Below are 23,995 nucleotides of genomic sequence, written 5' to 3' on the forward strand. Positions count from 1 at the left end.
TACGATTTCTTTTCTTTGAGAATACGACTTTACATCAGCGACTTGGTGTCACGTGATCTCAGGCTGGTTAGTGGAGCACATAGTTAGTCGATTCGCGTTGCGCATGCGTTGTCACACTCCTCACCGCCAGTAAACGTAGTGCCGGAATGGGAGATAATTCAGTCTAAAAGAAATATTAGGAACAGAGGGGAGATAGGGGGGGATCAAGAGTATTATAAATAAAGCGTTGTTCTTATTTTTATGAAATACAAAACTAATACATAGAATATAGTGGGTGGAGTTATACAATAATGTACAGTAGGTTGCAGAACGGACCAAGAAACTACGGTACAAAGCCAGGTAATGTTAAAATGTTTATATGTCTTAATGTCGTTAATATATGCTCTTGGTCCGTTCTTTTGGCGCTGTACAGTACAATGTACAATGATGTACAGTAGGTGGCGCATACTGCCACCTACTGTACATCATTGTATAACTCCACCCACTATATTCTGAGCCTGAGATCACGTGACACCAAGTCGCTGATGTAAATTCGTATTCTCAAAGAAAAGAAATCGTATTCACAAACTGTTATAGCATATTGTATTCATAAAGAATAAACCACAAGTGTAAACTTGAACTTTGTGTTTGTAATTTCTTGAAGCTGTAACATTTTATTTTGTATTCTTATAGAGAAAATATACAATACCTCTTTTGGATTTTACTTATGCACAACTATTGACTAATATGCACACATTTCCGTCTTTACATACACATTGTTTTTGACAGAGTTCTTACCCCACACTATTGTTACTAACTGCTGAGGTGACACCTGCAGCTGCTGCACAAAAATCCATAACATATTATTAATTTAATGCAAACTACTAAAGAAATTAGCTGCAAAATGATTAAAATACTGAGAAAATACTTTAAATTACTTCGGGTTACGGGTTTTCTTTCGCAACATGTATTTGCAGTTTAAGGGATTCTGCAACATGATGTTTTTTTACCTTTCTGTGGAAAGCAAAAGTTGAGGGTGTGAACACAAACATGCTGTCAGACTGAGGTGGTTTATATTCAGGAGTGTTTGTGTTTACCTCTGCAGCAGCATCATTATTTCCACAGTTTACATCATTCACCAGGGGGAGCTACTCACCCAAAAAATGGAACATCTTTGAAAAATGTCGCACACGTCTTTAGGAAGGTGAGGCATTCGATTATAACCTGTTAATAAGCTCCACTAGCAGGGAAATTATTTCTGAAGCATGCTGGTTTGTTGGAAGTGATTCCCAGTTCACATTTCCTGCTTTGAAGCTTCAGATTATCAGAGAGGTTGAGGGATTTTTAATAAGATCCTGAAACCAGAGCAAAGATGAGGAGCTTCAAACAGGTCCAGGATCTCTGAGGGAACCGAGGACTTGGCTCGGTCATTACCCGATACAGTGTGGACCAATTATTATCCATCAGGAATTTTATCTCTGAGATATTGAACTGCGTTGGTTTTTCAATAACAGCACAGTGAGCTATATAAGTTTTCCTTTCAAATGCTGTTTCATCATGAATAACGTAGAATATGTGAATTTGGTCTAACAACTGGGAGTTCACCCTTTAGACTGATGTTCCCAGTGAGGGTCAGGCCACTGCTGCTTCCTGCTGCCATCTGGGAGAGACCTGAGCAGAGCCCTGCAAGCTGCTGAAATACTAGAGTTTTGTTATTTATACCCCTAGCAGATTTTCAGTCAACCAAGAAGTTTGTTTCTGATTGAAAATGAGACAGGCGTCCATCAAAAGTCAATACAACAATACAAAAGGTGGATCATGTTTGAATCAAATAGTTAGTTTTATCAACATTTCATTAAAACAACCCATTAGAATTACTTAATGATGACTTCAGACCTAAAACTGCCAGGGGTATGAATAATTGTGAGCCTTACTGTAAATATTACTGCGCTCAATGCAAAGTGCTTATTTTTATCTCTTAGTTAAGTCTGTTAGGAGCTGAATTATCAACGAGTCATTTCATAGTCAAGTCAGTAAGTTTACTTTCTGCCAAGTCATTAAGTCCTTTAGGTATAAATAACTACTGAATGATAAGGCTACCAGTGTGAGATGTTAGAGCATTATGGTAGCGCTCAAAAACTCAGTAAACAACACAGGGTCTCCTACGAGAGGTCCTGTGTGGGCAAAATATAAATATTTATCAAAAAGGCAAAAAATCATCATGGATCTAATACTAGTATGAATATTAGGTTCATTTCTGGCAAAAACGACTGTTTCTCCAATCCCATATTCCACATTTCTGCTGCTTTCTTTTACAAAACTGACAAGTACAATTAAATAAATTATTAATCACAGTAATTTATTATATTTAATAATCAGTCAATCAGTCCTCAGACTCTCCTCCTCCTCATCCTCCTCCTGTCTCTGTGTCCTAGTGTGAAGTGCAGAGCTTCCAGACTCTGTTCGGAGTCACAGCTGGAGCTGAGGAGCATCCTCCAGGACCCCCTACTGAACTTCTCTCAGTGGAAGAACTCCGTCTCTCAGGTGATGGAGGCCTCCAGCAATGTCAGTGACTTCTCCCACAAGGTCATGCTAATGCAGAGGATACAGGTATAACACACACACACACACACACACACGCACTGATTTGTGGCATTCAGTAGTAGCTTGCTGTACAGGGTTTAATATGATTGTTTTCTAAGTCTGGATAAGTGTAAAAAAATATAAACTGAGAAATGGAAAACAGTTTAAGTTCTTTGATCCTATTCTTTGTTTCATCATTGGAAAACAAATCTAAGGGCTTTTTACAATTATTTATATTTATTATATGTGCTTAATCTTTAATTTGCCCTATCACAATGTAAGTTTATCGATGGTCTTAGCTATTTAATTGCTCCCTGATGAGGTAATCCTATATACACACAGACTGATATATTTTAAGTGTATCCATTCCTTGTGTAACATTTTCCTTCCACTGAACTTTCCCTTAATATGCTTGAATAAAGTAGTCTGTGAACAGCTAGCTTCTTTAAAAATGACCTTTTGTGGCTTAACCTTCTCTTGGAAGGTGTCAGTCAAGTCTCGGCCATAATTGTTAGGTCCTTATATAACACTTTCAACATCTTAACATAAAAAACTGTCTTTCATTGATATTACCTAATATTGTCCTCGGAAAGTGAATTTAGGGATTTTCTTAGCTGTATACCATAATCATCAAAATAAACTGAAATAAACACTTGACATATGTTTTACACTCTGTGATATAAGCTTTACTTTTAAAATTTTTTTACTGAAAGATTTAATCAAATTTATTGAGATGCACCTGTATAGAGGAACATGTTCAGGATTGTCCCTTCCTGTTGCAGCACGCCTGTAAGATCTATAAAGATGAGTGAGTTTTTTGTGGAGAAACTTCACTGACTAATAGAGCCCGATAGAGAACCTTTGGGAAAGAATAAAGCGACCAACATCAATGTCTGACCTCACAAATGCTTCCCTAGAAGAATGGTTAAATGTTTCCATAAACACACTCTGAAATTGAAGCTCTTATACCTGCAAGCGATGCGTGTGTAAAAAGCGAGCATTTGAGTGCTTTTGGTAATATAATGTATGTGAAAATGATGAAATTTGAATGTTTCTCACCAGAAATTAGCATAAACACTCAGGCCCTTCATGTTTCACAGCAGCATCAGATGAAAACTAAAGCATATTGGAAAAGAAATTCTGCACATCTTTACTCTGATGATGTGTTTTAGTCCAGAGTAGCAGAAATATTTAACATGTTTTCAGGGGATCGTCCGTGCAGCTGCTCTGTCAGACACTCAAAGCCTCCCTATTAGGTGGTTTTTCTGTCTGAAATCAGCTTCAGCCCAAAGATTCTCCCAGCTTCTCTGTGTCACACCTCCAACACTGCGTCATTTATGTTGTCTCCTTCAGGGTCTCCTGCAGAACAGCGTCCAGCTGCAGGAGCGTCTCAGTCTGCTGCAGGTGAAAGGGGACCTGCTGGACTCAGTGTTTGGTCCTGAGGGGTCTGACAGCCTTCAGGAGGACCTGAGCAGCGCCGTCAAGACCAGAGAGCTGCTGCACAATAAGCTGTTGGAGCGGGAGAGCAGACTGCAGGTACCTGAGCTCATCTGGGGGTTATTTCAGACTCTGCACTTGTTTCTGGTGATGGCTGATTGAAGTTTCAAAAAAACTTTGGTCTTTACTTTAAAAAATTTAGACTAATGCAATTCAGTCAGAAAGGTCCTATTACATACATTGATACATTTGCTTTACGAGCTATCCCACATGTGTCAGAGCTTCAGGTTTAGAGGATCATCACTAGCGGTTTCCTCTGTCCTGGCTCCTCATGTGTGCGTCTCTGTTGGGAGGAGAGGCATCAATCTGTTGATCAAAGATCAGAATTAGCAAATTTCCCATAATCTCTGATCGTTGGTTGACAAGTCAAATACTGACAAAAAAATATTTTTTTTTCCCAAATCAATAAAAGTAACAAAATTTAGATTTCCCACCATTTTGAGTGTATGAACCACCAGCATGTTCTTTGCTGCACTTTTTTGATTTGAATTAAACTCAGAGTTTAGTGACATATGCTTTAATTCATAAATAAGATAATCCTGTAGCTGCTTCAATTTGTTTTCGAAACTACTCCCTCCGTCTTTCTCATTTAAACTGGAATTATGAGGTCTCAGCCATCTCTAAAGATTGATGAATATCTGCCAGCTTGCTGCCCTCTTTCTTTATCCTCAGCATCTAAACTTCCTTCGCCAACAGCCTGGGAACTTTACCTGCAGTTTCCCACCACAGCAGCTCTATCTATCAACTTTCTCCTGCTGTGCTTCGAGGATGGAGCCCTCCTGTCTCTCAGCTGGAAACTCATCCTGTATTCTTTCCTCTGTCTCTGTCAAAGTTGCATCAGAAAGCTGATGTTTGGTTTTCAGAGCTGGAATCAGCCTGCAGCTTCTGTTTCTCGCTGAGGAAACACCTCTGATATTCGCTCTGTTTGTGTTCTGCTGCGACTCACACGGAGAACTCTGACAGCACTCTGTTGTCTGCATGAGCAAACATCATCAAACGGGAAGCAATGTTTCAGCCAAACAGGTTAGCTTCTCTGATTGGTTGTTTCTGACCCATAGAGTCACTTCAATAACCAGCCTGGAGATCCAGAAACATGCAGTGAAGAGCAGCTGCTGTTATTCAGCTGTTTCTCAGAGTCTGAATTTACATTCTGAGTTGAGGAGTTTTTCTCCAACTGTCAGTGAGCTATACACAAAACCACGCAGATCTCACTGCAGAGTTTAATCTGACGTCAGACCAGACAGTAGCTGCAAAAAACATCTATAAATCAGATCTTATCCTCCCAGAATGATCAGATTCAACAAATAACCTGGGTTCAAGTTAAACTTTACAGGAAGTAGAGTCCAGGTTGTGCTGAAGACTCTGTCCTCTGTGATATTTAGATCCCTCCAGTGTGTGCTCATGTTCCTTTTATGTCTCAGAGTTTAATATCCAGAACCAAAGACTTTGACAAAGCGTTACAGCTGATCCTCACCAAGTCGTCGGCGTACAGGGAGCGACTGCTGGCTGCTGATGTTCTTCAGCCAGACATCCTGGCCAAGAGGAGCCAGCTGGACCAGATGCTGGTGAGTTACATCAAACTGACTCACAGGAGATGCTTTAATATCATCCCACATATTCTAGAAGCGTTTAGCTGCTTTGACTTTAGGTATATTTTAAAAATATCTCCAGATTTTGAGAAAGCTATCACTGCAGTCGCTAATATTCATGCATCTGTTGAACATATCGGAGTATCTCCTCACTATTTGGTGTCACAAATATTCAGTATCAGATCAGTTGTTAGTTTTTTGATGCATCGGCACCTGCTGCAGATTGATGGACAGATTCAACAGTCTGATTATCTGTACAGGCGGATCTTAATAAGGAAGAATGTTTAAAAAGTTTATTTATTCCAATTCAGGTCAAAAAGTATAACTCATATAGATTAATTACACATTTGATAGATTATAGTATTTATTTTTGTACATTTTTATGATTTTTTTGATTATTTATTATTTACAACTATTGAAAACCCAAAGTTCAGTTTCTTGAAAGTTAAAATAATAATATAACAGACCAATAAAATAGTAATTCTCATACAGAGATTTTCAAAATCATGGTGACGACTAGTGACTTGACACTAATGCAAAATGAAGGTAAGCCACTGGCAAGCTGGCGGCTCGCAGTGTGCTGTATCAAAGCATATTAATGGACAGTTGGGTGGAAAGAAAAAGTGTGGTAGAAAAAAAGTTTATTGAACCAGAGATTGCATCAGAAGCATCTAACCTGGGATGAAATGAGAAAACGATTGGACTGTTTCTCAGTGGTCCTCTTTTAAGATGAAGTAAATTTTGCTTTTCATCTGGAAATTAAAGCCTCAGAGCACTGGAGGAGTGGAGAGGCACAATCCAAGCTGCCTGAGGTCAAGCGTGATGTTCTCTCAATCAGCGGAGATTTGGGGGAGCCATGTTCTGCTGGTGTTGGTTCCATATGTTTTATCTAGTCCAACGTCGGTGCCGGCATCTACCAGGAAATATTAGAGCTCTTCATTGTTCTCTCTGCTGACAAGCTTTATGGAGGTGCTACTTTCATTTTCCAGCAGGACTTCTTACTGCTCCCACTGCCAAACACACGTAGCAAAAACTGCTTTAATGCTTTTACAGACCTGATTGGCCAGCACACTGGCCTAACCTAAACCCCGTACAGAATATTTGAAGTGTTGTTAGGAGAAAGATGAGAGCCCAGACCCAACAATGCAGATGAGCTGAAGGCCGCTCTCAAGCAACCTGGGGTTCCTGAACCCCTCAGCTGAACCACAGGTTGATCTCCTTCATGCCACGCTGCAGTGGTGCAGTAATTCATGTTAACGGAGCCTCGACCAAACACTGAGTGCATGTACCGTGCAGTACATGGACATACATGTCATTAGGCCCACATTTCTGTAATAAAAATTCAGTTTTACCGGTCTTATGTGATAGTCTTTCATTAGTTATAGTCATTAATACTACCAGAAACGCACACAATATATTTGAATGTAATGAATCCGTATAACATCTGTTTCACTATTTTAAACTTAATTACATTAATTAAAGCATGCCATTAGTTTAAAAGAAACATTGTTATTTAGGTGTGCAATTAAAAACGATTTTGCTAATCAATTAATCTGTTGAATAAATTTTTTTAATTTAACTAATTAATAATTGGACAGCTAAAGGTGCTTAATAGGAGAGTTTCTGCAGAATTTGAACCAGGTGAAGCTAAAGCTATGCAACTGGAGGAGGTCTGGATAGAAAATATTTACAGACTAAGAAGGTTTTTCATCTTAAATGCTAAATTTAAATATTTTTGGACAGTTTTGCTTAATTACTGCTCTGAGTGGTTCTTTCATCAAATGGCATGTTTTACTCTGTATAGTCAGGTAACGATTATTTGATTACTAAATTAATTGACAATCATTTCAATATTTGATTAATCACGATTAATTGTTTCAGCCCTGCAACATGTTCTCTTTCCTGTAACAGAAACTTTAAAACTCAGAACCGTACTTGTTGATCCAGACTCATCTGGAACCAGTCTGAGGTATCTGATCGCTCTGCTGTTGTTTATTCGTGTTCAGGTTCTTCAGAAAGAGCTGGAGGACGGTGAGGCCCAGCTGACGGCTCTGAAGACGCTGGTTTCTTCCAGTCAGAGCAGCGGGGCTCAGTACGAGCAGCTGTGTGCTGATTGGACCGAGCTTCACAGGAGAGTCATGGTGAGAAAACATTCCTCATATCTGAGAGGGTTCCTTCCTTCTTTCCTCCCTTCCTTCCCTCCTTCCTCCCTCCCTGTGTGAGTGATGTTCCTTCAGTCCAGAAATCGACTCTGAGATAGAACAATTTGTCAGAAAATCAAAAACTGAAACAGTTTTTAATAAGCATGTTTTGTTCATCTGAGGACACAGCTGCTGTTTCCTTTGTGTCCAGGCCAAAGTTCAGGACTGTGCAGAGATCGTCTCGGACCATGAGAGTTTCCACAGTGACCTTCTGAACACGGAGAAGTGGATGATGGTCATGAGCCAGAAGCTGGAGTCGTTCCGCAGCTCGACAGGAGGATGGAGTGTGGAGGGACGCCAACCCGAGGCCCAGGTTGGTTTTCTGATTCTTCGGAGATTGATTGGTTCTGAAGGATCCAGGTCGGCTGGAGGGGGAAACACTACATTCTGCTTTTCTGTTGGAGTTTAAATCCATCAGCTGTTTATCTGTTTCTATGGCAGCATGGTTCACCATCAGACCTTTACCTTCTCTCTTATCCTTTTGATTTTTATCCAAACAGAACCAAAAGAAATGGGTAACCATGGTAACGGCACAGCTATCCAACCCAACATGATGAACCCTAATATTTTCTGGCATGCAGTTTTTATGGTGGAAGAATTAAAGTCCAGCAGTGATGTTTTATAGAAAGCCTCCAGATTTACGAACCAGTGAGATATTTTCTTTGAGTCTTCAGCTGAGTTTTAACATTTAAACAGCTGGATGTCGTAACTGAGGACATAGAAGCATTTTCTCTGTTTATTTGCAGGCTTTAGAGGAGAAACGGTTAATATTTTACACCTCCATGACTGCCTCACAGACTCATCAGTAGAGACGAATCTCAATAAATTATATAATTGAATATTTTCAGTAATTCATTTTAAAAAGGGAAACTCATTTAAAGATTCATTATGCACATTGTGAAATATTTCCACCATTTTTTTCTGGTTATTTTGATGATTACGACTTGTGGTCTCTCCACTCTTCCTCGAAACTTTGGGACCATGAATTCTGAAGAAAAGGTAAAATGTATTTTATTCAGAATAAATTACTTTAGACCACTTAGTAAGAGGCCGGTCCTTTTCTCCTTAGCCCAGAAGAGATGCTTTAGAGGTCTTTGATTAAGGACTGGCTTAACATAAGGAATGGGTAAGTTCTGGTGACTCTTGAACCTCTGACTCCAGCTTAATTGTGAATCTCTCAAAAACTCTTTAATGGGCTTAGCTTCACAATCTGTGTTATCTAAGATGTTACCATTGGTACTGGTGCATCTTTTTTTTACCTAACTTTTTCCTTCCACTGAATGTTCCTTTTTTTTTAAAACATTGACCCTTTGTGGCTTACCCTCCTTGTGTAGGATGAATGCTGCTGGACCAATGTCAAGTCAGCAGTCTTCACTATGATTGTGTGGACCGATGGTTCCCAAAGATGGGGTTCGGACCCCACTTGTGGTCATGAATTATCAAGTTTAGGGTTCTGAGATCCTCTCCACAAATTAAACTAAATAACAGGAATGATGACGATAAACCATATTCATGCTAGAAAGGTTGAGATAAAAACATTATTTACTAATAGGTAAAAGCAATACATGTAACATTTTAGTAATAAAAAATAATGTTTTTTTGGTTTTATGTAGTATTTAAATTTTCTAAGAAACTGAATTTCGGGCTTTTATTAGCTGTCACAATCATGAAAAATTAACAGACAAGAGTTTTAATCCTTGAATTGAATTACATACTCAAATAAAGGAACTTTTTAATCATATTCTAACATAACGAGATGCATCTGCTTGTAAAAAAACTGGTGACTGAGTCACAAATTCACTGGAAGACAACCAAGTACAAAGCAGAATATTTATTTGGCCAAAAAACAAAGTTACAGGCAGAACAAAGCAGTGAGACAACCCAGGGCCTGGATAACCTGGGGATGGGAGACCAGTCCTTATATATTTTCAAAGTGGTACCTCCTCTCCTTAGTGCATCTCCTACTGCCAACCCTCTGGGGGTCACTCACAGGGCAGCCAGCATTTAGCTCCGCAGAGCAGAACATTAGATGAAGTAGCAGAGTAAGCACAGATTTACACACATGCATACAGCAGTCTGGTAGCATCGTTTCCAGAGAAATGACCTCTACAGAGTCGAGATGATTCTTCATGATGAAAACCTGAGTTCTGATCTCTCTGAATGCTCGCTGTGTCTCCTCAGAGACTTCTGGGAGAGTTTCCTGAGAAGGAGCTCCACCTGCAACAGATGGAGGTTCAGAGTGAAAAGGTTCTGAGCAGAACCTCAACGGACGGGCAGGTCCACATTCTGAATGACATGGAGCGGGTCAAAGAGCGCTGGTATGACCTGCAAACATTGAGCCTGAATCTGAACAGGTAACTGATTCAACCCAAAACCAAGCTGTGGTACTGATCAAGTTCTGTATCAGAGTTTCAGACTCTGTTTCTGTTCTGACAGGCTGCTGGACGGCTCCTCTGAGACGCAGTTTGGATCAGCAAAGAGTAGTAAACAATTTAAACCAGAACTTCTTCCTCCAGCACAGACCGTCATCAGACCTGATTCTAAACCACAAGTACAGGATAGTTCTGGTTCTTGCCAAACAGACGGGCCTACAGGAGGAGGTGAAGCAGACAGTTTGGAGACGGCAGCGTCTTCAAGAGACGATGCCAGCAGGGTAAACATTCTCCTTTGGCTCCGTCTAAGAACATTCACCCCATCAGTTCTAGTTGGCCCTTTTTGCATGTATAGAACATTTCAGAATCACATAGAAATTTTCTCAATAATGCCTAAAAATGTAAGAACGGAAAAAGTTTGTGTCTGCTCACAAGTCAGGAACAGCTCCAGTTCAAATGTTCTGATTACAAACACGGGATCAGCCAACCCAGTTCAATACAAACCACAGGTTGGTGGGTCTGATCCCTGCTGTCAGAACATCAGTCTGGATGTTTTCACCTCTCGGGTTTTATTTTTAAGGTTTCACTCGCTTTAATCAGATCTGTTTGGATCTTCACATAAAACCAGCGTTTTTCTCTATGTGACCTAAAGATGGTCCACACCAACAGCAGGACCTAAGGTTATGGTTCTGGTTCAGTCTGAGGGTGTCTTTGGTCTCTGCAGGACAGCAGAGGACTCAGCAAAATCAATTGGAGTCAGTTTGAGGCCTGGCTGTCCAGGGAGTATGAAGTTCTGACAAAAATAACGAAAACGGACAAGCAGGGCCTGAGTGCTGAGGAGGTCCAAACCAGACGGGGATCCTTGCAGGTAACAGATCGAAATGGAGTGAGATCTTCAAGAAGGGTGAAATGAATTTGACTGGAAATCAATGATGCCAAATAAACACAAGAAACAGGTGGAAAATGGAGTTGGTGATTATTTCATGATGGAATGATAATGTGTCAGGCTGACCTTCCCTCCGTCCAGGACTTATACAAGTCTACGGTCAGGAAAAAGGGCAGCTAAAATCTCTGCAGACCCCTCACACCCTGCACACAAACTGTTTAGGCTTTTACCTTCAGGTGGCGCTATAGAGCACTGTCTGCTAAAACCATTTGCCACAAAGACAGTTTCTTCCTCCAGGCTGTTTCTCTGAGGTCAGAGCAAACGTGTTATAATAATTAGGACTGAAACAATTATTCGTGACTAATCGATTATTGAAATAATCGTCAACTAATTTAGTAATTGAATAATCGTTAACTTGCCATTGGCTAAAAGAACATCTCAGAGCAGTAATTAGGCCTGTACAAAAAAAACTGTACAAAACAATTATTTTTTTCACTGTGTGAACTGAACCTTAAGTGTGGTTCTATTTTATCTGGATAACATTATGCTTTCTGATGTAGAAAAACTGCAATATGCTAGTGACACTTTATGCACTTTTTTTTGTTTGTGACCATTTTCATTACAGCTAGCACTGTATTGGTCAACCAGAATGGGCTGAACCTGTGAAATGTCGATGTTAGAACCTTTTGTTTTAGCTGCTGATATTATCTTAATTTTTTGTCTTTAAAAAAGGAATCAAATTAGTTTTCTACTAAATAAAAAAATCTGCAGTGTGCCAATTTTTTTTATCTGATTACAGGATTAATCATCAGAATAATCGATAGAATACTGTATGACTAAAATAATCATTAGCTGCAGCCCTAATAATAATGTTAACATGGTAATTATTTGCTAATGATGTAAAGAACTCTTGTGTTCTGCTGCAGGCTTTAATATCCAGACTGCCTGAAGGTCAGCAGATGTTTCAGCTGTTGCTCCAGCAGACCCAGAACAATCAGGGTGTTGATGAAACTCTGGAGGCCCTTCGATACCGTTGGATGCTCTACAAAACCACACTAAAGGAGGAGTACAACAACTTGACAATTACACCAACTACCAAGGTGAGAAGAGAACTAGACTCACAATAAATGCCAGCATCTCAAGGCACATTACAAGACAAGTAGGTCCAATTCATAATCCTGTTTTTACATAGAATCCAAATAAAGCCAAATTCACTTCAGATCAATACCGTTCATTCCCATACAATGCAAACTGATAGATTTATATCCAAATACATACATTGCAAATTTTAATTAATTTTAGTGCAACCTATCAGAAGATCATACAATAGACAATATTATGCATCTACTGATGCCCTCCAGTGGTATTATAGAGTTCTGTTATAGTATGAATTATTATTAACAGTTAGTTACATTTTTGCTGGTTGAGTGAGCTCTAGTTGTAAGTGCACTGCTTTAGTGCAACCACCAGGAGGCAGTGCAGCCTTATTTCTGCTGCTGCAGGGAGGTTGGTATTGGAACTATTTCCCAAATCTCAACCATAGGCTGCCAGGTTTACCTTGTAGCTCTGAGTCTGCAGCAGACAGACTACAGTTTGGTCAGACTGGGTTTGTGTTGCTTCTGAGTCATAGCGTCAAGATAAACTATCTAATAACTGATGATCTGACTGTCTGCAGAGAGATCCAGACTATGGGAATGGGGCAGTCCCTGAAACAAGAACAGAAAAGGTAAAGCTACCATGGTAACATTCTCCTACATCACTTAAACAGCTGAACACATGATCCAAAACACTTCCAAACAGGACATTTGCTGCTTTATGATCTGGGAACCTTCTCCATCTTCTTTCTGTGTTTTCTCAGAAACCCGGGCTGCTGCATAGGATTTGTCGCTTGGCTCTTCTTTTGTGGCTCCTCTTCCTTGCTCTGCTGCTCCTCGCCTTCCTGCTGCCGCTCCTGGACGACGGAAACAGCTGCTCGCTGTCCAACAACTTCGCTCGATCCTTTAACATCATGCTGCGCTATGACGGGCCTCCTCCTACATAAGAACCAGAACAATGACGAGTGTCTGAGCGGGTCTGAGCAAAGACCTGAGCTCCGACTGGAGAACTTCACCTTTACTCAGCATAAGTCTCTGCTGTCTTTCGCCATTTGCTCTTGATTTTACTTTAATACCAGACATATGCTGATTCAGCCTGCAGCAGCTTACAGTTTTACAGCTTGGTAACTCCGTGTCAGTCTGGCCACACCAACCACAGCCCACCTGGCTGCAGGTGTTCATGCTGATGATGACGTGTAGGCGGCTACAGCGCCCCCATATGGAAGCCTGATCATTTGATGCAGGAGGCCATCAGAGCAGCAACACATCAATCATGTGAACACTTTAAGTAACACAACTTAACATCAAATGAAGTTTTAGTTCATTTTCTGTTTTATAATAATCTCTACCAGCGGAAGGCTTTATGTTGCTCCATTGTTTATTTAACATGTTTCTGATTCAGTAATAAATACATATTCTGACCTGGGATGATCTGTTTCTGACTAATTTCTAATGGTAATGTGACTAATGGAGCCCAAATCAGGATGTCCACCTGACAGGCTACAAGGAGAGATCAAACAGGTAAAGGAGGAGGAAGTTTGATGGTGGAGATGTTCGTATTCTCTGTAAGCCTACCTGGTAACATCACGAGTCAACTGTTTGTATCATCAGAATTACCTTAAGCTATTTTCTGAACAAAAAACATTTGAAACCTTTTTTGCTCCTTTCTGCTTCAGTAAAGTATGTGAGAAGAGAGTTTCCCTGTTTTTTGGAGAACAAACAACCTCAAGAACAAAGTCTCATCAGCATCTTTTAATTCAATAACTAAACATCACTAACATTTCCATCTGGAACAGAAACAAATTAGATCACTGAGTATAGGAGAGTTATGATGCTGTTCAACATATTCAGATTACGGTGGCCGGGGGGTGCAAAACACTTTTACAAGTACCGAAACAAATTTACATTTCAGAAAATAAACCGGAAAGGGAATGTACCAACGCCGGGGCTGACCCGGAAGTCAGCCTCAGGGCTGCATCCTTCGAAGGCCGTATTTGTTGGCCGATTACGTTACAGCGCGGCGACGAAGGCTGTCCCAATTCATGAATCATTCCGAGCAAATGCGGCCGACAAATGTGTCCTTATTTTGCCCGATTTGAAGGATGGGTCATGAGTATCCTTTGCGGCCCATCATTTCCCATCATTCATTGCGGGTCGAAGCGGATTGGTCAAGCAGGGGAAGCCATGGCGAACCACAGCAACAAAAGCTGTGAGTAAATTGTGGAAAATTACACTTTCTGTGACACAAATTAACTTCTACAATGTTTTTAGTGCGGGAATATAACTATGTAGACGTGAAATATCTGCTTGATTTATCTAGACATCGCTTAATTTCAAATGTGCTCCGACGTGTTCGGAGTTTTCCGTTCCCGGCGTAGTAACCGGCTCGCCTCGCCAGCCCTACCGACGGTGAGGTGAGCTAGCCCGGTAGAGATCTGACCGGACTATCGGCACTGAGCTCCCGCTGGCAGTCATCACAGTGAACGTTTAACACAAGTGATTTCTAACAGTTTATGTTATTATTTTAATTGTTACTGAAAATCGATTTAATATTTCAGGTGATATTAAGGTTAACCAGAATAAATGGACAGTTTTATGTAATCCAACTGTATCGCTGGAGAGTGTGATTGAGAATAAATAAGCTTTACAATATGAATTTTTAATGAAGAAATGTGCTATATGTTTTAAAAGTTTATTTATAATTCAGTTAGCATTATAATTTCTGATTCCAGGTACAGCTGAAGAGAAATACACTTTCAAATGTAAGTGAATCTCAGTAAAGAAGTGAAAAGTTTGAAAGAGCTTGTTTTAGGCATTTGCATAGAAATATTTTAATATTTTCTTCAAATTAAGACAAATGTGAAATTAAAAAAGGCTTTATTTTTGCTCTGATATTAAGCAAGATGTTGTTTTTTTTTGTTGGTATTTTCATATTTGTTTTAGGTACAAAGCAGCAGACGGGCCAGTTTATTAAGCTCAGGGGTGAGAAGCACCACCTTTTTACTGGAGCTAAAAACTCAGCCACCGTGGCTTGGAGGTACAATAACAACATTCTTTGCAGTCAGTTTCTGTCCAGTTTCAATAACTCCTATCTTTCTAACTTTCATAAATATCCATCCAGTGATTAACATACTTCTTTGGGTTTAGGACAATTCTGGAGAAGATGGACCAACAGGGGAAGGTCAGCCCCTTTGCAGGCCAAAACAATGTGGGACAATTTGAAAAACAAAAAATAAAGAATTTAGAGTATGTTCAGAAGTTCTCATGTCACACACAAATAAAAAAATATTTCTAAAAGTCTTGTTGGTTTCTCTGTTTAGTCAATTTTCTTTATTTTTTTTATTCCATCTAACTTTAAGATTGTAAGTATCCAGGTCAGGAGAGGGAGTCAGTGAAAAGCCCACTGCTGCTACTTGGCCCTGGTTTGTCCTTATGGATGAGGTGTTGGGACCAAGGTCTTCCACAACACCTCCTGTCCTAATCGCCTCCATCCCTGAGGACACTCCAGGGCCAAGCGGAGTGGTGGGCAACCAGATGGAGAAGGAAGACAGAGAGCCAGCAGAAAGGGATCAGAAAAGAAAGAGGGACAGAGATGATGGAGTTGATCAGGGAGGACAAATCTCTCACAAGGTCAGAGACTTGGATGGGATGCTGCAACTGAGACCTGTGGTTTGTCTTTCTGGATGGTGAGCGAAGCATCACACAGGTGGTCTGCAGATGTTTGTGATTCCTCTCTCCGCTGTCCACGTCATCGTCCATCAAGTGGGTTTAAAGGGCTGGCTGAATTGACGGCTGCCACATCACTAAGAGGTAATCGGAAAAATGCAGAATTAGAAGATGGTGCTCACAAAATATTACAATTAGTTATACCCCTCAAACATTAATCACATCTATAATATTATACTTGGCTGCACACAGTAGTCATGTTCTGGTGGTACCTCCTCCAGGGCAGACACCTCAGCTGAAAGCTGGTCCCGCCAGAGAGCAACGCTGACAGCCTCAGTCCAAACCTCACCTTCATCCTCTTCTACAGCCTCCTCTGGGGCCATGACATCCCCAGCACCAAGGCAGATGTTGTGGAGGATGGCGCATGCTGTTATGACCTGAAAACAATTTAAAAGAGGGTGCATATATGTGTGTATATTATGTATAATGTATATATAAAATGGATCTAGGTCAAAACCTGAGGTACAAAAGTGTCATGCACCTCCAGCGCTTGCAGGAAGATGGTCCTGAATCTGGTTTTCATCATTCCAAAAACATGCTCTATTATAGAGCGTGTTTTTGGAATGATGGCTGTTAAAGCGCTGGGCTCCCACACCTTGTCTTGTCCTCTTGTAGGGAGTGATGAGGGGGAGTGGATATTGGAGGCATGGGTACCCTCCATCAGCAAGGATAAAATGCCCTGGAGGAGGATAAACTGTACAGTGGACTGTGGCGGAGCACCCTAGAGTCATGCACTGACCCAGGCCAGCCCACATACGTGTCAATAAAATGGCTCTCAGAAACTGCCAGCAGGATTATGGAAAGGGAGAGTTTCCTGTTCCTGTAGCACTGACCATCAAGGCTGCTTGGACACCTGAAGCGGATATGGCAGCCGTCAATTGCACCCACAGCTTTAAGAAAAGCTCTGTGGCGTGCCAGCCCTGCAAACTCACGGGACACTGCCTTAAGTCCTCAGGGGTCTTTAGAAGGTAGATGACCTGGTGACGAATAGCCACGATCTCCTCTGTAACTCTGTGGACGATGCGATGGACAGTAGAGCGATGCATCCCAAACACTCTGCAGACCAATCTGTAGGATGTGCCACTTGCCAGCCTGAAAAAAAAAACAAGGTCTCAATAGTAGCACCCATCCATGTCGCCTATCCTGGTGCAAAAGATTAAGCAGCACTGCCAGAGACTCCCTGCTCAGCCGAAAATCAGGCCTGGTGTCCTCCTGGTTGAAGAAGCGTTTCAGGACTGGGACACTCAGGTTGATCCTGCAGTAAAGGGGTCTGGTCTAGAAAAGGGAAGAATGGAGATGGAAAAACACTTTATTTTTAAGGCATGCTTCTGGATATTTTAAGTGATCAAAGCAAGTAGATACTAATACACCAAAAACACTGCATTATTATATAATTATCTAAGAACAGCCAGAGGGGATCAAATACTTTATAATTCCCATCTATCTTAAAATTGAAAGTTGTTGTTTTTATATATATATATATATAAAATATGTCGACATACATTAGCAATAAAGTTGCTATCTCTTTGTTTATTGGCTAGTTAAATCAAACATCTTTTTTACCTGAACATGATTGTCTCTGGATTGTACCTGGAATCAGAAATTATAATGCTAACTGAATTATAAATAAACTTTTAAAACATGTAGCACATTTCTTCATTAAAAATTCATATTGAAAAGCTTATTTATTCTCAATCACACTCTCCAGCGATACAGTTGGATTACATAAAACTGTCCATTTATTCTGGTTAACCTTAATATCACCTGAAATATTAAATCGATTTTCAGTAACAATTAAAATAATAACATAAACTGTTAGAAATCACTTGTGTTAAACATTCACTGTGATGACTGCCAGCGGGAGCTCAGTGCCGATAGTCCGGTCAGATCTCTACCGGGCTAGCTCACCTCACCGCCGGTAGGGCTGGCGAGGCGAGCCAGTCACTACGCCGGGAACGGAAAACTCCGAACACGTCGGAGCACGTTTGAAATTAAGCGATGTCTAGATAAATCAAGCAGATATTTCACGTCTACATAGTTATATTCCCGCACTAAAAACATTGTAGAAGTTAATTTGTGTCACAGAAAGTGTAATTTTCCACAATTTACTCACAGCTTTTGTTGCTGTGGTTCGCCATGGCTTCCCCTGCTTGACCAATCCGCTTCGACCCGCAATGAATGATGGGAAATGATGGGCCGCGAAGGATACTCACGACCCATCCTTCAAATCGGGCAAAATAAGGACACATTTGTTGGCCGCATTTGAGGGAGTCATGATTCATGAATTGGGACAGCCTTCGTCGCCGCGCTGTAACGTAATCGGCCTACAAATACGGCCTTCGAAGGATGCAGCCCCTGAGGAGGTACGGCCGAGCGGAGGTCGACATCTTCGCATCAGGGGAAAACGCTCAGTGTCCGATGTTTTTCTCACTGACAGAGCGACAGGCTCCGCTTAGACTGGATGCGCTAGCGCACAAATGGCCGCCGGTCCCACCGTACACCTGGAACTGATCATTCCTACTCTCGCCAGGGTGTGAGAGGGAAAATATTCACTCATTTTGATAGCTCCCCGCTGGCCAGGGAAACACTGGCTAGCGAAGATTTTTCAGATGCTACACAGCGAGCCATGGCGGCTTCCCCTCCGCAGAGATCTCCTGACGCAGGCACGCTGAGAAATATTTCATCCGCATCCGGAGCGCATGGCCCTATGGGCCTGGCCTGTGAGGGGTTAAATCTGGCTGCCAGTGGGCTTCCCCAGAACATTATTGACACAATTCAAAATGCAAGGGCCGTTTCCACGCGTAGCGTGCGTGAGGGTAAATGGCAGGCATTCGTGGGTTGGTGCGCAAAACCTATGGTGAACGTAATGCAAAGCCCTGTGTCGGACGTTTTAACTTTTCTGCAGGCACTGTTGGATAAAGGCTTGGCTTTTTCCACTGTGAAGGTGTACCTGGCTGCTATTTCAGCCTGTCACGTTGGCTTTGGTGACAAAACAGTGGGGCAGCACCCCCTGGTGTGTCAATTCATGAAAGGTGCACGACGGCTCCGTCCAGTGTCAAGGAGCCTCACTCCTTCATGGTATTTGCTGCAGGTTGAGCTCAAAGTGCTTTCCTTTAAAACGGCCTTACTGATTGCTCTGGTTTCTGCTAAGCGTGTGAGTGACATTCAAGCGCTTTCAGTTAACCCGTCCTGCATGCAGTTTCTGGGTGAGTCAAGGGTTTTACTGAAACCTAATCCTACCTTTATACCTAAGGTTGCTACGGCTCTGCCATGCCGTGCCCTTGAATTAATGGCTTTCTATCCACCACCATTCTCCTCTCAGGAGCATGAATGACTGCATACGTTCTGCCCAGTAGAGCTCTGCGGTTATATGTGGAAAAAGCGGATTTTCGCAAATCAGAGCAGCTGTTTGTGTTGTGGGCTTCATCACATAAAGGAAATCCTCTCACAAAGCCAGGTCTTTCGCATTGGGTAGTGGGAGCTATTATTATGGCTTATGAGAGCAGAGGCCTTGCACCCCTGCAGGTGTGCGGGCTCACTCCACTCGTGGTGTGGCCTCATCCTGGGCATTGTTCCAGGGTATACCTGTAGAGGAAATATGTGAGGCTGCCAGCTGGACGACCCCTAACACCTTCACTAGGTTCTATAAACTGGATGTCACCAGGCCCACACTGGCTCACACGGTTGTGGGTGTGGGTTCCACATTGCCATGAATGCAGGATGAATATGTTGGTCTTCGAGTGAGCTTATCTGGAAATACGGGAGCAGAAATATTCCATAGTGAGATACCGAAACGAATGTTGAAAGAAAACTTTAGGTTAAGGATTTAACCCCGGTTCTCTGAAACATGAGTGAGGTATCTCACCAGATCACCCTCCTTGCAGGGAGCGAGGAGGGTGCTTACTAAACTGAAAATCACCTATGTGACGTCGGCTTCTATACTGGGAGGAAGTCCCTCCCATGGGAGCAGACGTCACTTCTGCCTGCCAGTCACGACTGGCGTAATGTAATAGAGCTTCTGGGGGACAGGTGCTGGAGGCGTGTCCCATAGTGAGATACCTCACTCATATTTCAGAGAACCGGGGTTAAATCCTTAACCTAAAGTTTTCTCTCAATTGCAAAGAATTGGGTGGTAGCGCAGTTGGTAGCACAGTTGCCTTGCAGCAAGAAGGTCCCGGGTTTGATTCCCGGCCTGGGGTCTTTCTGCATGGAGTTTGCATGTTCTCCCTGTGCATGCGTGGGTTCTCACTGGGTACTCTGGCTTCCTCCCACAGTCCAAAGACGTGCCTGTTAGGTTAATTGGTCACTCTAAATTGCCCTTAGGTGTATGAATGAGTGTGTGGTTGTTTGTGTGTTGCCCTGCGATGGACTGGCGACCTGTCCAGGGTGTATCCCGCCTCTCGCCCATTGACTGCTGGAGATAGGCACCAGCTCCCTGTGACCCACTATGGAATAAGCGGTAGAAAATGACTGACTGCAAAGAATTGGCTCATCTAAACCAGCCACCAGAGGGCAGTCATGGCGCATAAGGAGTGGATGAATGGAGTTATTGGCCAATTAGTGGAGTGATTGACAGTGGGGCAAAACAGTGATTAAAGTCAACCAACCCAGTTGTAGAGAGACTGAGCAGCATTACCAGCACTCAACTGAGTTCAATAGGTGTTGTGGGTTTGCATGGCCAGTATTTGTGGTATACAGATGTTACATTGGTTAGATCCTGGACATTACTTGTACATAAGGGTTCACACACATGCTGCATTTACCATGTTGTAAAGAGTGCCCTCTAAAACCAAACTGCTGCATGCAAGTTTTTCCACCTACGTGTCACCTACCCTCTTAACCTCCAACTAGTTGAGGCAGTTACAGCGCCTTGCGAAAGTATTCGGCCCCCTTGAACTGGTCAACCTCTTGCCACATTTCAGGCTTCAAACATAAAGATATAAAATTCTAATTCTTTGTGAAGAATCAACAACAAGTGGAACACAATCGTGAAGTGGAATGAAATTTATTGAATGTGTCAAACTTGTTTAACAAATAAAAAACTGAAAAGTGGGGCGTGCAATATTATTTGGCCCCCTTGCGTTAATACTTTGTAGCGCCACCCTTTGCTGCAATTACAGCTGCAAGTCGCTTGGGGTTTGTCTCTATCAGTTTTGCACATCGAGAGACTGAAATTCTTGCCCATTCTTCCTTGCAAAACAGCTGGAGCTCAGTGAGGTTGGATGGAGAGCGTTCATGAACAGCAGTCTTCAGCTCTTTCCACAGATTCTCGATTGGATTCAGGTCTGGACTTTGACTTGGCCATTCCGCACATGGATATGTTTATTTGTGAACCATTCCATTGTAGATTTGGCTTTATGTTTTGGATCATTGTCTTGTTGGAAGATAAATCTCCGTCCCAGTCTCAGGTCTCTTGCAGACTCCAACAGGTTTTCTTCCAGAATGGTCCTGTATTTGGCCCCATCCATCTTCCCATCAATTTTGACCATCTTCCCTGTCCCTCCTGACAAAAAGTAGGCCCAAACCATGATGCTGCCACCACCATGTTTGACAGTGGGGATGGTGTGTTCAGGGTGATGAGCTGTGTTGCTTTTACGCCAAACATATCGTTTTGCATTGAGGCCAAACAGTTCGATTTTGGTTTCATCTGACCAGAGCACCTTCTTCCACATGTTCACTAAAACCAGCCGCCACGGAGACAGTTTCTTCCCCCAGGCTGTTTCTCTGTTGAACATTCAATAGAGTACCAAACAACAGCATACAGATGTTGCAAATGCACCTTTTTATTATATATGTGTATATTGTACATTGTAAATTTGTATATTCTGTAATGCAAAAACAGAACAAAAGAGCAAAGTGTACTGGAGTCAAATTCCTTGTTTGTATGTACGAACTTGGCAATAAAGCTGATTCTGACTCTGATTCTGATGTTTGGTGTGTCTCCTAGGTGGCTTGTGGCAAACTTTAAACGAGACTTTTTATGGATATCTTAGAGAAATGGCTTTCTTCTTCCCACTCTTCCATAAAGGCCAGATTTGTGCAGTGTACGACTGATTGTTGTCCTATGAACAGACTCTCCCACATCAGCTGTAGATCTCTGCAGTTCATCCAGAGTGATCATGGGCCTCTTGGCTGCATCTCTGATCAGTCTTCTCCTTGTTCGAGATGAAAGTTTAGCGGGACGGCCGGGTCTTTTTAGATTTGCAGTGGTCTGATACTCCTTCCATTTAAATATGATTGCTTGCACAGTGCTCCTTGGGATGTTTAAAGCTTGATAAATCTTTTGTATCCAAATCCAGCTTTAAATTTCTCCACAACAGTATCTCAGACCTGCCTGGTGTGTTCCTTGGTCTTCATGATGCTCTCTGTGCTTTGAACAGAACCCTGAGACTATCACAGAGCAGGTGCATTTATATGGAGACTTGATTACACACAGGTGGATTCTATTTATCATCATCAGTCATTTGGGACAACATTGGATCATTCAGAGATCCTCACTGAACTTCTGGAGTGAGTTTGCTGCACTGAAAGTAAAGGGGCCAAATAATATTGCACGCCCACTTTTCAGTTTTTTATTTCTTAAACAAGTTTGACACATCCAATAAATTTCATTCCACTTGACGATTGTGTCCCACTTGTTGTTGATTCTTCACAAAAAATTTGAATTTTATATCTTTAAGTTTGAAGCCTGAAATGTGGCAAGAGGTTGAAAAGTTCAAGGTGGCCAAATACTTTTGCAAGGCACTGTAGTGTTTCACACTGAATCTGGTTCTGCTGGACGTTTAATCAAACTGGCCTTACCATGAAGAAGCAGAGATTAGTCGTATTTTAGTAGTCTTGTTTTTCACAGTTTTTCTTTCGTTTTTTTGTACATTTCATAATTTAATTCCCTATCACTATTCGCAATCAGTCATTTAATTGTGAGTCTGATTCTCAGTTAGTCAGTCATTTTCTACCGCTTATTCCATAGTGGGTCGCAGGGGAGCTGGTGCCTATCTCCAGCAGTCTATGGGCAAAAGGCAGGGTACGCCCTGGACAAGTCGCCAGTCCATCGCAGGGCAACACACAAACAACCATGCACACACTCATTCATACACCTAAGGGCAATTTAGAGTGACCAATTAACCTAACATGCATGTCTTTGGACTGTGGGAGGAAGCTGGAGTACCTGGTGAGAACCCACGCATGCACGGGGAGAACATGCAAACTCCATGCAGAAAGACCCCTGGTTGGGAATTGAACCCAGGACCTTCTTGCTGCAAGGCAACAGTGCTACCAACTGCGCCACCATGCAGTCTGATTGTGTTCTTATAAAATATCAGTCCTCTGCTAGATTGTTCTTAATCCATATGAATTAGGAGGTTTATTCAATCTCACAAACTGAAGTATTTTTGATGGAATGAAAGAAAATAATTATTTCCTAGATTTCCTTCCAGTAATACCCAAAAATGTGTTTCATTTAGTGATTCTAACTTGAATTTATGAAGGTAATTATAAGCAAAGAGGGTGAGACACTTTCTTTTTTTAAATGATCAGCATTGAAGAGGAAGTCAATATTCTATTATTCTAATTATAGGATACATCTTGTTATAGGATCACAGTTTATGACGCATTTGTTTCCATATATTTGTATACCTTTTAAATATGTTATTTTGCTGTGAAGTATCATCCCAGCTGAATTTGATTTACTTACTGTTGCCTGTTGTAATCTTTTCTGATGCTTTTAATTGTTTGTTTTTATCATAAAACATTAAAATCCTCAGTCTTAGAGCTTTTATCAAGTTTATATCAATCAATCAATCACATTTTAATTGAAAAATGTAAAAAGCACCCTACACAAACAAAATAACACAAGTAATAAAAACAAACCCCCTTTTATAGACAAGGATACAGACTGTGCAACAGTAACTATGGAAACTGCAAAACACTTCACTTTAACCATACGTCTGTAAACCTCACTGACTATAATCATGATGAAAGTTAGCGAGCTAAAAGTGTTCCTGTGTTTGATTTTGCGACTTGATTGTAGTATTTTGACCAGCCTCCCCCTTGTTCACTACGTCGTATT

The 23,995-nt window shown here is 41.5% G+C and overlaps 1 protein-coding gene across 3 annotated transcripts in view; it reads left to right on the top strand.

Moving 5' to 3' along the window:
• Window positions 1-13,627, top strand: part of syne3 (spectrin repeat containing, nuclear envelope family member 3) — a 41,354-nt gene extending 27,727 nt beyond the window's left edge. For all 3 annotated transcript variants that reach the window (XM_047345302.1, XM_047345300.1, XM_047345301.1), the window contains exons 8-18: window positions 2,415-2,589; window positions 3,916-4,098; window positions 5,481-5,624; window positions 7,655-7,789; window positions 8,001-8,162; window positions 10,031-10,203; window positions 10,286-10,502; window positions 10,946-11,089; window positions 12,034-12,207; window positions 12,783-12,833; window positions 12,966-13,627. In XM_047345302.1, the coding sequence (XP_047201258.1) occupies window positions 2,415-2,589; window positions 3,916-4,098; window positions 5,481-5,624; window positions 7,655-7,789; window positions 8,001-8,162; window positions 10,031-10,203; window positions 10,286-10,502; window positions 10,946-11,089; window positions 12,034-12,207; window positions 12,783-12,833; window positions 12,966-13,148 (1,741 nt within the window). In that variant the 3' untranslated portion in view covers window positions 13,149-13,627. The remainder of the gene's footprint in view (window positions 1-2,414; window positions 2,590-3,915; window positions 4,099-5,480; window positions 5,625-7,654; window positions 7,790-8,000; window positions 8,163-10,030; window positions 10,204-10,285; window positions 10,503-10,945; window positions 11,090-12,033; window positions 12,208-12,782; window positions 12,834-12,965) is intronic.
• Window positions 13,628-23,995: the final 10,368 nt, after the last annotated feature.

The sequence above is a fragment of the Girardinichthys multiradiatus genome, chromosome 19 (genome assembly GCF_021462225.1).
Source record: "Girardinichthys multiradiatus isolate DD_20200921_A chromosome 19, DD_fGirMul_XY1, whole genome shotgun sequence".
NCBI lineage: Eukaryota > Metazoa > Chordata > Actinopteri > Cyprinodontiformes > Goodeidae > Girardinichthys > Girardinichthys multiradiatus.